Raw genomic sequence first — 13,731 nt, 5'->3', positions numbered from 1 at the left:
TATCCCACTGCTCTAACACAACTGGGTTGTAGACAGTACAGAGGTGAACCACGTGGACATCCCACAGAATGCCTCCATTTATTACAACGATGACATCATGTTAAATAGGCATGATAAGTGGGCAGGTGCCTAGCATTCTGGAAACCTTGGTATGGCATATGTACTTCATAGGTTCAGAAAACAGCCCTAGAGAACTGAGGGAACTACTACTTCAGTTTTTAGGATCCAGGGGTCAGGGGTTTGCCAGGATGTTCCCTTCAAAACAAAAGGCAAATTATAAAATACACATAAGCCAGATAAAAGGAAAAAAATCACTTATAAATCCTCTGAAAGAGATACCTAAAATTGTTCATAGCGTTTATGTCCTTTGAATTTTTTTCCTTGTGCAGAGTCTAAATATGATAAATATAGGATCATACTACTCACCACGCTGATATCTTGTTTATTTATCGACGTACTTGTTTATTATCTACTTTCCTTTTTGTCATATAAGCTCTATGAGAGTCAGGTCTTTGTCTTGTTCATTACTAGATAACTGGCACCTAGAATGCAATTCGTGCTCAAGAATGTTATTTTGTGTGTGGAATGAAGTGCACTATATACACTCCTTTGTAGTTAGCTATTTTCAACTAATTTCCAGACACTTCAGGTAGTATTTCATCTTTCTTCATGTGAAAACGGAGTGCCCCCACACTCCAAAGATTGTGTAGCTTCAGAACCAAGAAGCTTGAATCTTTTGTAGCCCTCAAGTCTTTCTCCTTTGGCCAGTACTGCTTTAAATCTTCAGCAAGTACAGCCTTGCTCTAATCATTCTTCAAACAACCCAAATCAGCCAAAGCAAGTAGCAAGATCTGAATAAGTTAACTCACTCCAGGGCAAACCACCCAGCCCAGGGCCACATTCCTCCTCCGACCACACGGGGGCACTATAGCGCCATAGTCCGCACAGGGGCAGAGGTTTCCCCCAGGGAGGACGACTCTGGGCGGGAATATTGACTGCCCGGGGTGGGCGGAGAAAGGTTCTGGCCGAGCCAAGGGCAGGAAGTGAGGAGGCGGGGCTTCTCGGAGGGTTTTGCGCTTGCGCAGAAGTCGGTCCCGGAGGAACCCAGGTTTTCGCCATTGCGAGAGTCTGTGCTCACGGTGATGCCTTTGCCCTCTTCTTTAGTGTTGGGCGGGGCGGAGGGGACGGGGCGCCAAGTGGGAACTGGGGTGGGCAGGGCAAGGAGAGACGCTGGGTAAGAAGGGGACCTGTGAGGTTGCAGCGGGGCTGGGTGGCGAGGCCTGGGGCGCTGGAGAGAGGGCAGGTGCGAGGGCACAGCCTGGTCCTCCCCCGACCGGGATGCCAGGGAGCCAAGTTGCAAGTTGGCACAGCGGCGGTGTTTTCCGGGAAGATCCTCTCCTTCCCTCCCCCCACAGACTGCCCTTCTCATCAGCTGCCCTTAAGTGTCCCTTCCTAACACGGGACTGCGCGCCTCAGCCGAACCCCTTCACCTGTGCAAACCTCTTCTAGCTGCTTAAGGCATCTCAATGTCAGCCCCTCGCTTTTTTCTTCTTTCTGAGGGAGGAAAAAGTTTCCTGCCTATAGTCGACAGTGAAAACCAGAAAACTTCTTGCGTAAATAGTTCTGGAGAGTTTTAATAGTTTCTTTCTGAACTTGTCTATGAAATATCACTTTTATTCTATTTAAATGTCACCTATGTGTGTAAAATGGAGCAACAGTTTTACTGTGCCATGCAGTCCTCAGTTGGTCCAGGGACATGAAAATAACTCATTTGAAATTCAGGAGTTGATCAACTATAGTGACTGCGACCAAGGCCTTGGAACCCTAACTAAAAGGGTTTAAGGTTTGTATCAGTCATTCTCTGACAGGGTGAAGGGGGTGCAGTGTGGCTTTTGGAAGCTTAAGAACCCAGACTGCTGCCTTACATTTTTTTTTTTTAAACAGACTTCCGTTATGTGTGTACTTTGCTTGAATGATTATTTTAAAGTACTTGTCCTATTTTTGCCAATCTGAAAGCTGTTTCCATAGAAACTAGAGAAGAAATAGTCATTTTCAGCGAGAGTTGTTAAAACTGTCTTCCAGTCTTCAGCTGTGAGTGCCAGTGAGTGCTGTACTTGCTCATTCTGAGATGATACTTAAAGAATTAAGAATCTGAAATGTTCTTAGAGGCTCACAATTCAAATTGCTTAATTTTTCTCACATCATTAATTTAGTAATCCTAGAAGTCTGCCTGCTATGTTTGTTGACCTGTCTCAGTTCTTTGAAGAGGATGTGTCAGTTCCAATTCTTTCTTAGGTGCTGTATTGTCTAGTGATTGGCTCTTTGAAAATGTATAAATAGATTTCTTCCCCCATTCTTTACCCTATTTTAAGGATAAAGCAGGATTACAAAATATCAGGTACTGTTTCTATATAAATGACACTTGATTGTCAGTGATATAAATGGTAATGATTTAAATTATATATGGGTAGTATTTGGGGCTTTTGGCTCTGTTAGTAGAATACTTAAAACTTTTTACACAAGTTATGAGGGAAGAGCAGGAGTTTGCTTGTCATATGAGCAAAGCTAAGCAGTGTGAATAGATGCACGTAGGCATAGAGATGAGAGCTTTCTTTTCTCATGGGTACAAGTAAAGCAGAGATTCTGAAATTTAGGGATGGGTGAAGAAAGTTTGGGAAAAGTGCCTGGAGATGTAGTGGGGACAGCATTATGAAGGTTATTGAGCCTATAGAAAATGAATGGGAATAAAGTAGAGTTGGTTGATTTGGAGTTTATAAAAGTAATACATCCTGTAAAAATTTAAACTGCACAGAAATATGTAAGATGGAAATACTAAATCCTTATGACCACCATCCTGCTACTCAAAGCAGTCATTATAAATAGTAATCTTCCTTAAGATTTACTTATTTTTGCATACATTAACATATTTTAATATTACTATTTTTACAAATTGGGTAGGGATTTTTGTCTGTTTTGTTCTCTGTAATATCCTTACCACCCACAATTATGTCTGGCATGTAGTAGGAACTCATTAAATATTGAATAAATGAATAAATGAAATGAATAATATAATCCAGAGGTCAAAAACTGAATGAGATTTGTGAATATTTGGTAAAGGTGGTTAAAAAAATTATTTTGGTTGCCAGCATTTTACAATTGACAATTTTTAAGCCTGGATTTCTGCTGGTGGTTTTGAAACATTTGGGAACTTTAAGCTCAAATTCCACTATACTTGTATCTCCTTTAAGTTGGAGGTGAATCTGTGTTCATGTAAGTGTGGCTTTACTGATATTCACCCGCCTGAATCCTACAAACCTGCTGCCTGGTATGATAACCACTAGTCACACACAATATGGCCATTTAACTTTAATTAATTAAAATTAAGCTAGCTAAAAATTCTATTCCTTAGATGTTCCAAGTGCTCAATAACTACATGTAGGGGTTATCATTGGACAGTATAGATGCAGAATATGTCCATCACTGTAGAAAATTCTGTTATAAAATACTGCTTTAGATATTTCAGTTTGCCTTTCCTGGTATACAGAGTTTTTGCAAGTAGCATTTATTGTAATTATTTCTTAAATTCGCACATTTCTTGGTCATGATGTGGATCTCCATCTTTTTAGTGATTGTCTAATATTTAGCACCATATGATTTTATGTGAATTATGGAACTAAATTCTGTTGTCTAATCTGCATTTTAGAAAAGTTGCCTTGACTGTAGTTTGGGGGATGACCTGGAGTGGAAGAGATGGGGTGAAATGAGGCCAAATGATTAGAGACTATATAGTAATCAATGTTGTAGGATTGCAGAGCCCAGGAACTGGATTGATAGGAGGTGAATTCACAGGACTGATTTAATGTGGGCTTAGGTCTTTTGGATGTTACAGTCGCTGTAGAGATAATCCAGCATTTTCGGGAACTTTTGCAGTGCTGTAAATTGAGAGATTTGTAAAGTATAGAAGGCACATGAAGGTGGTTTCAATAAAGAACATATATAATACTAAAATGTTATCAATTTATATATAAATGAATGTGTAACTGTTTCATACCATGTAAATGTCTTTGAGATAATTTATTTGCAAGACACTCAATGAAGAGAGGGAATTATTTTAGGAATAAAATAAAAGCTTATAAAGCTCAATTAAATGTAGAAAGTACTGTAGTAATCACTTAGGAACCTGGAAGTTCTTATTCATTTTCCTGTGTCTCTATCTCTTGCTGGCTTCATGGCCTATCACTTGTCTCCTTTTCACACATGTATTCCATATTCCTTTCTGTATATCCTCCGCAAAGTTTTTGGTTTTCAGCTCTTGCTTGTATATTGCTTTGCATTTCTATAGCACCAACTATAGCCCCCCTTTATTCAAGCCCATATATTCCTGTGTTGAATACTGTCTTACATAAAACTTTTTCTATTTCAGATATCCAGTCTTAGTTTGGTGACCAGTGGCAGGGGTCATTAGGGACAAACATGACTCTTTAGGTACATCCCCTAAGTTGAGGTTGTGATTGGGCAAGTGTTTAAAGCTTATCTACCATATTAAACCCTCAGATTTGAAGTAAAGGAAGGAAAATGGATTTGTACTGTTTTTGCAGTTTGGTTTCTAGTAGAAGAACTTAAATACACTTTCCCATTTGAAACAATTCTTCAGAATTTTTGTCTCTTTACATCTACCCAGGTGGCATAAAGAATTATAGTTTTCTCGACTAGATTATAACCTCTGTTAGGGCAACGACTTTTTTTTTTTTATGCTGTTTCTATAACTCCTATGCTCCTATGCCTGCTAGACAAACTAAATACATGAGGATGGTCCCATTAAATTATAACAGAACTGAAAATCTCCCATGGCCTCATGACATTGTATATCTTATAATATGTTCCTGGCACAATATATTACTCACCTGCTTGTTGTGATACTGGTGTAAACAAACCTGCATTATGGGTCATATAATAGTATAACACCTATAGTATGTACTTTACATAATACTTGACAATAAACGACTATGTTACAGGCTTCTGTATTTACTATACTTTTTATTTTAGAGTACTCCCCTACTTATATTTTAAGAAGATTTGCTGTGAAACAGAATGCTATATTACTCTGGCAGCAGCCTCACACATTTTGTTTATCATGTCCCTCGATTGCCTTGAGAGGCCATGTTGAGTGTTTGACCTATACCATCTAGGTTTGTATAAGTGCACTCTATGATGTTTGTACAGTGATGAAATCGCCTAACAATGCATTTCTCAGAATGTATCCTAGTCATTAAGCAATGCATGACTACTATTTTTGAAAATGATTTTCAGGGTTAAATTATTTTACCACTTGTCATATTGGTTCAAAAAATAAAAATCCTATAAAACATCTTGTTAAAATGTCAAACTATTATAGATCAGCCTGGACTCTACTAATTAAAAATTGGTAGTAACTCAGAAGGGATTAACTTGGAGTTATTTTTACTTAGCATGAGCTTTATTCACTTTACACATTAATAGTATAAGCTCAGAGTATATAAACTACATACAAAATAAATTTGAATACTTTTCAAATGGTTTAGTATATAGATAATTTACTTATTAAAACTAGCAGTTCTAAAGCATCTCTTAGATAATGTTTTTTTTTTTTGAGAGAGAGAGAGAGAGAGAGAGAGAGAGAGAGAGAGAGAGAGAGAGAGAGAATTTATTTTTTAGTTTTTTCGGCGGACAACATCTTTGTTTGTATGTAGTGCTGAGGATCGAACCCGGGCCGCACACATGCCAGGCGAGCGCGATACCGCTTGAGCCATATCTCCAGCCCTAGATAATGTTGTATTAGCCAAGGTTGAGTTAGTTTTATATCTCCCCAATTTTTATTATAAAGATTTTAAAACATTCAGAAAAATTGGGGGGAAAAACATTTAAAGAACTCACATAGGGCTGGGTTGTGGCTCAGTAGTAGAGTGCTTGCCTAGCATGTGCAAGGCCCTGGGTTTGATCCTCAGCCCCACATAAAAATAAACAAAAAAAATAAAGGTATTGTGTCCAACTATAACTAAAAAAATAAATATTAAGAAAAAAGAACTCATATAACCATCACAGAAACAGTAATTGTTAATATTTACACTATTGGCTGTATGTCCTGTATGTATGTGCATTTGCAGTACAGTTTTTACAAAAGTAAGATTTGTACTTCAAGTATCTCTGGAATGAGATATTCACCTACATCACCACAATATCATTACCTAAGAAAATAAGTAATCATTATCTAAAATAACTTAAAAACAAATCCAAATTCAAATTCCTCCACTAGGTCTTTTAAAGCTGATGATTTTTTTCCAAACTGGATGCAATTTGTGCACATTGTATTTGGTTATTGTCTTTTTAGTATCTTTTAAATACTAAAAGATAGATAATTAATATGTAGTGATTTGTACATATGTAAACTGTACAGTGAAAGTTCTGACTTGTGGTTATCTGTAAAATCAACACTGTAATCAAGATGATGAACAAATTCATTACTGTTTGCAATGCCTTCCCCTGCCTCTTTTTACCTACCCATCCCCAGGTAATCATTGCTCAGATACTATAGATTACTTTGCATTTTTTTGCAGTGTATATTATAGATCTGGAATCGCAGAGTATTACATATACTTTCCCGGAGGGGTACATATGGTTTCTATCACTTGCTAGTATATAAAAATACAATATTTTTATATATTATTTTTGTATTCTGGTACCTTACTGAACTCTTATCATTTTTTGTTTGGATTTTCGATGTAGATAATCATGTTATCCAGAAGTAAAGACTGTTTTGCTTCCTTATTTTTGGTCTGGATATCTACCCTCCCTCCCTTCTTTCTTTCCCCCTTCTGTCTCTTTCTGACTAGGACCTCTAATGCAGTGTTGAGTAGAAGTGTTGAGAGCTGACATATATGCCTTGTTCATGATCTTAGGGGGAAAATGTAGTTTTTTTTAATCAATAAATGTATTATGTTTGCTTTCTGTATTGACTGTTTCCTCTCTTATGAGATTGAAGAAGTTTCCTTCTATTCCTAGTTTACTATGAGTTTTTTATTTTGAAATCTGTGATGGATGTTGAATTTTATGAAGTATTTTTTTCTGTGTCTATTGAGATGGTTATGTGGTGTTTCTTTCTCAGTCCATTAATAGGGTGAATTATTTTGATTTATGAATGTGTTACCATTCTGGGATAAATCTTTCTTAATCATGAGGCCACTTTTTTTTTTTTTTTTTTTTTGGTACCCAGGATTGAACTCAGAGGCACTTGCCCATTGAGTCACATCCCAAGCCCAATTTTTGTATTTTATTTAGAGACAGGGTCACTGAATTGCTTAGCACCTTGCCTTTGCTGAGGCTGGCTTTGAATTTGTGATCTTCCTGTTTCAGCCTCCTGAGGTACTGGGATTACGGGCGTGCACCACCAAGCCTAGCATTAGGCCACCTTTTTATACAATGAGTTAGATTTTCTAAAAATTTTTTAAGAACTTTGGTATCTATGGGCTGGGGATATAGCTGGGTTGGTAGAGTGCTTGCCTCCTTATGCACAAAGCTTTGGGTTCAATCCCCAGCACACCTTCCCCCTACCAGCCTTTCCCCCACAAAAGAACTTTTATATCTAGGTTCATGAGGGATATTACTTTATGGTCTGTCTTTAGTGTAGTTGTCTGGCTTTGGTATCAGGCTAATGGTGGTCTTAGGAATGTGTTGCAAATTATTCTTTCCTTTAAATTTACTGACAGCATTTATATAGAATTAATATTAATTCTTTATAGAATTCCTCAGTGAAGCCATTTGGGCCTGAACTCTTTTTGTGGGAAGATTTTTAACTGGACATTCAATTAAAAAGGTAGAGCTCTTCAGGTTATCTGTTTCTTCTTGAGTGAGCTTTGATTGTTTGTGTTTTTCAAGGAATTTATTCATTTCATCTAAGATGTCAAGTTTGACATTTTCTCTTTCATTGGTTTTAATAAATTATGATGTGCCTTGGAGTTGTTTCCTTTGGTTCATTACACTTTGTAGAATTGTGGGTTTATGGTTTTTATCAAGTTTAGGAAATTTTTGGCCATTATTTCTTCAAGAACTTTTCAGCTACCTCCCTTCCTCTGATTGGGAGGATTCTAGCTGTAAGCATGTTAGGCTGTGTGAAGTTATTCCATACTTCATTGATGCCCTATGCAGTTTTTTAAGTCTGTTTTGTCTCTTATATGTCTTCAGGTTCACAAGTCTTCGTTTCCACAATGTCTAATAAGGTGTTTAATCCTTTATGTCTTTCATCTTAGACATTATAGTTGTCTTCTTCAGAATTTAAATGTAGGCCCTTTAAAAACTATATTCCATGCCTCTACAGAACACGCTTAAATTTTCCTTTAACTTCTTAAACATGTAAAATATAGTTATAACTCCATGAATATCCTTCTCTACTAATGCTGTCATTTGTATTATTTAGGAGTGACTTCATTTCGATTGATTGATATTTCTCCTAATTATAGATCACATTTCCTGCTTCTTGAGAGCCTAGTAATTTTTAATTATAAATTATACCATGTTAAGTACTAGACTTTTTTTTTTTGATTCTTACATCTGTTCTTGAGGTTTTTGTTCTCTATTGGCATGTAGCTGTTTTATAGAAACAGTCTGATCTTTTAGGTATGTCTTGTGTGTGTTAGGATCAGAATAGCTTTCCGTGTTGGACTAATTTTTCTGTATGACTGCCAAACCCTTCTGAGCACTCTACCCAATTACCATGAATTGTAAGTTTTTCTGCTTCAGTGGGTGGAAACAGACACTGTGCCTGGTGCTGTGTAGCCTTGTGTGTATATGTGTGTGTGTGTGTGTGTGTGTGTGTGTGTGTGTGTGTGTGTGTGTGTGTGTGTGTGTATATATATAGTGCCCTTTATTCTTTTCAGGTAGTTCTTTGCAAACTTTAGTGGTTTTTGTTTTGTTTTACATATATGTGCCTACAGGACTCAGCTGAATGTGAGAGAGGGCTTCTCTGTAGATCTCCAGAACTCACTCTTTCTGCAGCTCTGTCTTTTCATTGTCTGCATTGTAAATTGGGCCTACTGGCACTCCCATCTTCATCTCTTCAGTTTATGGCAACCATTGAGCTTCACCTAGATTTCCCTGTCTGTATGGTCACCTGGAAACTCACCAGGTAGTATAGCAAGCTGGGTGAATAAAGGACTCATCTTGTTTGTTTCCCATCTTTCTCCTTTCATTATCTAATGCTCAATGTGTTGAAATGCACAGTTATTATATTATATAATCTTTTTTTTTTTTTTTAGGTGAGAGGGTAAATTTGGTCCCACTTTATTTTAATCCCAGTCAAAAGTCCTAGGATTTTATTTAAAAGAAAGACATTTGTATTTTAAAAGATATATTTTATCAGTTAATTTTTCTATCCTACTGCATCCTTCTTTTCCTATTATTGCCAACTGATAAAATTTTACTAGTGTCTTTTTAATCCTATCTATTCTTACTCCTCAAATAATTTACTATTAAAATAAAAAGTAGATTTCTTCTCAACAAAAGTTAAAAATAAAGTGAAAAAATGCAAGTTTTAAAAGTACATATTGTACAGTAATAGTGTTATACGTGTTCTTCTAGTTTGTTTTGGTGAAAGACATTACCATGGGGGTGATGAATAGAAGCCCAAGATAATTTAGGCTAAGATATGGCAAAAGAACTACCATCACACCTGTTTCATAAGTATTATGTTCTTGGTTTGGTGAATAAATTATTTTCCATAAATACTTATCTTTTATTTTTTTGTGTTCCAGATAATTAAGCAAAAGAAAGATGAGCTTCATCTATGGACTGCAGTCTGCTACTAGAAACTGTTTTCTCTCCCAATTTAATTCACTGACCAACTGGAGAAAATGGAATTCACCAGCAGTAACTTTAGTGGGCTGTTGTCAAGTACAAAATCTCCAAATAATTAAGAAGTATCAGGGTCTTAAATCATTCAGTCAGTGTGACCTGTCAACTTTTCTCCCTGGAAACTTTCATTTCTGTAGGACTTTCAGTAACAAAAGAATAGGATACATCTCAAGTGCCAAAAGTAAGGAAATTTGGATGGTTACTCACAAAGGTACTGCATGGAATGACTCTTTTCCAAGATGGGTGCTTACAAAAAAAGTTGCAGTTGATCCTGCTCTTGGAGCCTTGTGTCCACTGAGCTATTCCTCTGTCAGAGTTGGCAGGAGCTTCCACACTTCTTCACGGGTTCAAACTGCTCCAGTTCCTCTCTTCTTGATCATTCTGAAACCAGTGCAGAAGCTACTTGCAATTATTGTGGGCAGGTAAAATAATTAACAAAGTAACTTTTGTACATTTTGGTGTTCACATTTGTATCAACTTCTATGAAGTTTAATATTGAAAAATGGCACTTTTAAAGAAACCTTGTTTAGTCTTCCCCATACCATATTTAGCTCAAAATTGAGTTTTTATACAGTAGGTCCTACCCAGTTTTGTTATGTGTGATTTAATGCTCTCAAAATAATTTGCTGCATATTAATTTATGGTATAGAAATACAGTCTTGAAAAAGTTATGTATTCATGAGGCCCCTTTTGTTTAAAAAATATTTTTAGTTGTAGATGGACACAATATCTTTTTTTAAATTTTGATATATATGACAACAGAATGTATTATAATTCATATTACACACATAAAGCACAATTTTTCATATCTCTGGTTATACACAAAGTAGTGTCACATTCTTTGTGTCTTTTTACATGTACTTAGGGTAATGATGAGCGTCGCATTCCATCATCTTTCCTATCCCTATGTCCCCTCCCTCCCCCTTTCCCCTTTGCCCTATCTAGAGTTTATTTAATCTCTACCTACCCCCCAAGCATATTATGGATCACTATCCTTAAATCAGAGAAATCATTCAGCATTTGTTTTTTTGGGATTGGCTAATTTCACTTAGCATTATATTCTCCAGCTTCATCCATTTACCTGCAAATGCCATGATTTTATTCTCTTTTAATGCTGAATAACATTCCATATACCACGTTTTCTTTATCCGCTCATCTACTGAAGGGCATCTAGGTTGGTCTCACAGTTTAGCTATTGTTAATTGAGCTGCTATAAACATCGATGTGGCTGTGTCCCTGTAGTATGCTGTTTTTGAGTTCATTGAGTATGGACTGAGGAGTGGGATAGCTGGGTCAAATGGTGGTTCCATGTGGTTCCATTCCCAGTTTCCCAAGGATTCTTACTACTGTTTTCTATATTGGCTGCACCAATTTGCAGTCCCACCAGCAATGTATGAGTGGACACAATATTTATTTCTATGCTGAGGATTGAACCTAGTGCCTCACATGTGTGAGGCAGATTCTACTACTGAGCTATAGTCCCAGCCCATTTTGTCATGTAAATTTTAAATAGGAAAAAGTGTACCTTTTTAAAAGACTTTATAAGAAGAATCAGAAGTATTGACCATAGCTCATGCTATAGTACTTAACATTGCATTTTTATTTTGTAGAATTTGAGCCAGTGAATCATGAAACTGAAGAGCTTTTCTTTTTTTTTTTTAAAAAAAAAGTTTTATTTTTTTAAATACATGACAGTGGAATGCATTGTAATTCTTATTATTCATGTAGAACAATTTTTCATATCTCTGTTTGTATATAAAGTATGTTCACACCAAATCATGTCTTCATACATGTACTTTGGCTATTGATGTCCATCATATTCCTCCATCATTGCTAACTCCCTGCCCCCTTTCTTCCCCTTTCACCCCTCTGCCCTATCTAGAGTTTGTCAATTCCTCCCATGCTCCCTCTCCCTACCCAACTATGAGTCAGTCATCTTATATCAGAGAAAACATTCGCCCTTTGTTTTTTTGGGTTTGGATAACTTCACTTAGCATAATCTTCTCCAACTGCATCCATCTACCTGAAAATGCCATGATTTTATTCTCTTTTATTGCTGAGTTAATATTCCATTGTGTATATATGCCACATTTTTTAATACATTCATCTACTAAAGGGCATTTAGGTTGGTTCTGTTCTTACATAAGAAAGGGCTCATACCTAGTCAAGTTAACTTTTAAACCATTAATATGTAATTGTTCTGATTCTAAAATATTTATCTTAGTAGTCCTTTATAAAAATTACCATTTTTGCTTCATATAAATAAATTCTTTTTGCAGTTCTGGGAATTGAACCCGGAGCGCTCAACCACTGATTTATATCCCAACCTCTTTTTATTTTTAGCTTGAGACAGTATCTTGCTAAGTTTCTCAGGTTGGTTTTGATTTTGCAATATTTCTGCTTGACCTCCCATGTACCTGGGATTACAAAAAGTGCTTAAATAGTATATATTTTTTAAACCCTGGTTTTTCTTATTTCATTGAAATTGAAGAAAGCTCATCTCCTCATAAAGCTTTCTTAAATTTGGTAACTACAATGTCCCTTCTAGTCTTCTTTCTTCCTTAACAGCAACCCAATTTGCTTTTAATAAAAATAAAAAAGTTCTCTGTAGATTATTGTGTTCTTTATGATTTGGTGTTTGCACTCAGAAAATAAATAGTCATATTGGATCATAGGTTAAGTAACAAACTCTTCCCAGTTTCTTGGGATAATAGCTTTCTAATTTCTCATGTGTTCTCATTCTTTTAAATTTTTTATTTTTAATGATTTTGGTTTTGTTACAACTATCAGTTACGTAAAATTGTCTTTTAAAATATGTTCCATATACATTTTAATTAAGTAATAATGTCATGTAAATTTTAAATAGAAAATAAGTGTACTTTGATTTGTGTTTGATTTACTTATTTGTAGTTTGATTTATGTCTCTTCCGTTAGACCCTTTGTCTAAGGCATTTCATATATGTTATTGTGTTACGCAGCTTTCCATTATGACAAAATATGTGAAATAATCAAAGGCTTATTTTGCTCATGATTTCATAGGTTTCAGGCAATTGTCTTTTGGCCTTGTTGCTTTCGTCTTGTGGAGGTACAATGCATCATGGCCGAAGCCTGGAGGCAAAAAGGGAACTAGGAAGGGGCTAGGGTCCCAATATTCCCTTCAAGGGCATGCACTTCATGCCCAACTTCTTCTCACTAGGCCCCTACCTCTCAAAAGTTCCACCATCTCACAGTCCCAGTGGAGCCATAGGCTGTAACAAACTTTTTAACACTTGGACCTTTGGGGGTAACTTGTAAGCTATATTAGTAACTTAACAAAATTATGATAACTTTAAGATTTTTAAAGTAAATTTTTGTTGAGAATGATGTATACATATTAAATTTTTATTTTGATTTTATTGGTGAACTTATAAAGAAAACTTTTTATCCATTATTGAAAACATTACTTGTTGTCAAATGTTTATTGCCTGGTAGAAATTGGACCTTCTCAGATGTTATCTAGAAAATCTCTCATTTGCTTATTTATAGTGCTTCTGATCTTCTTTTTACCTCTCCTTTCTCCTGTTCTAGAGGGGGATAAAGGAGTTTTTGCTTCTGAACAATATTTATTTCCAAAATCAATGCTGAGGTAGTTTTCCTTATACCTTGCTGAAGCACTGACCAGAACTCTGAGAAGCAGTGGGAAAAATAGTGGTTAAAGGTCTAGATTCGTTGTACCGTAGTTCCTTATATGTTTATTTGGGCAATTTATCCCTATTAAGTGGTTAAATGGTCAGACTCTGGAATGTCATTGCCTTCATTGCCTGGCTTTCCTCTTATTACTCTGTGAACTTGCACAAATTGCTTAATTTC

The 13,731-nt window shown here is 36.1% G+C and overlaps 1 protein-coding gene across 4 annotated transcripts in view; it reads left to right on the top strand.

The window, feature by feature from the left end:
• Positions 1-1,025: 1,025 nt before the first annotated feature.
• The window catches only part of Oma1 (OMA1 zinc metallopeptidase), a 62,123-nt gene continuing 49,417 nt past the window's right edge, over positions 1,026-13,731 (top strand). For 2 of the 4 annotated variants that reach the window (XM_005326017.5, XM_078026350.1), the window contains exons 1-2: positions 1,026-1,139; positions 9,783-10,304. In XM_005326017.5, coding sequence (XP_005326074.2) covers positions 9,802-10,304 — 503 coding nt within the window. In that variant the 5' untranslated portion in view covers positions 1,026-1,139; positions 9,783-9,801. Of the gene's footprint in view, positions 1,140-1,249; positions 1,844-9,782; positions 10,305-13,731 lie in introns of those variants that run through there. The other 2 variants (XM_013358921.4, XM_078026351.1) reach the window with 2 other exon arrangements.

Source organism: Ictidomys tridecemlineatus, chromosome 11 (assembly GCF_052094955.1).
Source record: "Ictidomys tridecemlineatus isolate mIctTri1 chromosome 11, mIctTri1.hap1, whole genome shotgun sequence".
Classification (NCBI taxonomy): domain Eukaryota; kingdom Metazoa; phylum Chordata; class Mammalia; order Rodentia; family Sciuridae; genus Ictidomys; species Ictidomys tridecemlineatus.
This window is presented reverse-complemented; position numbering and strand designations above follow the sequence as displayed.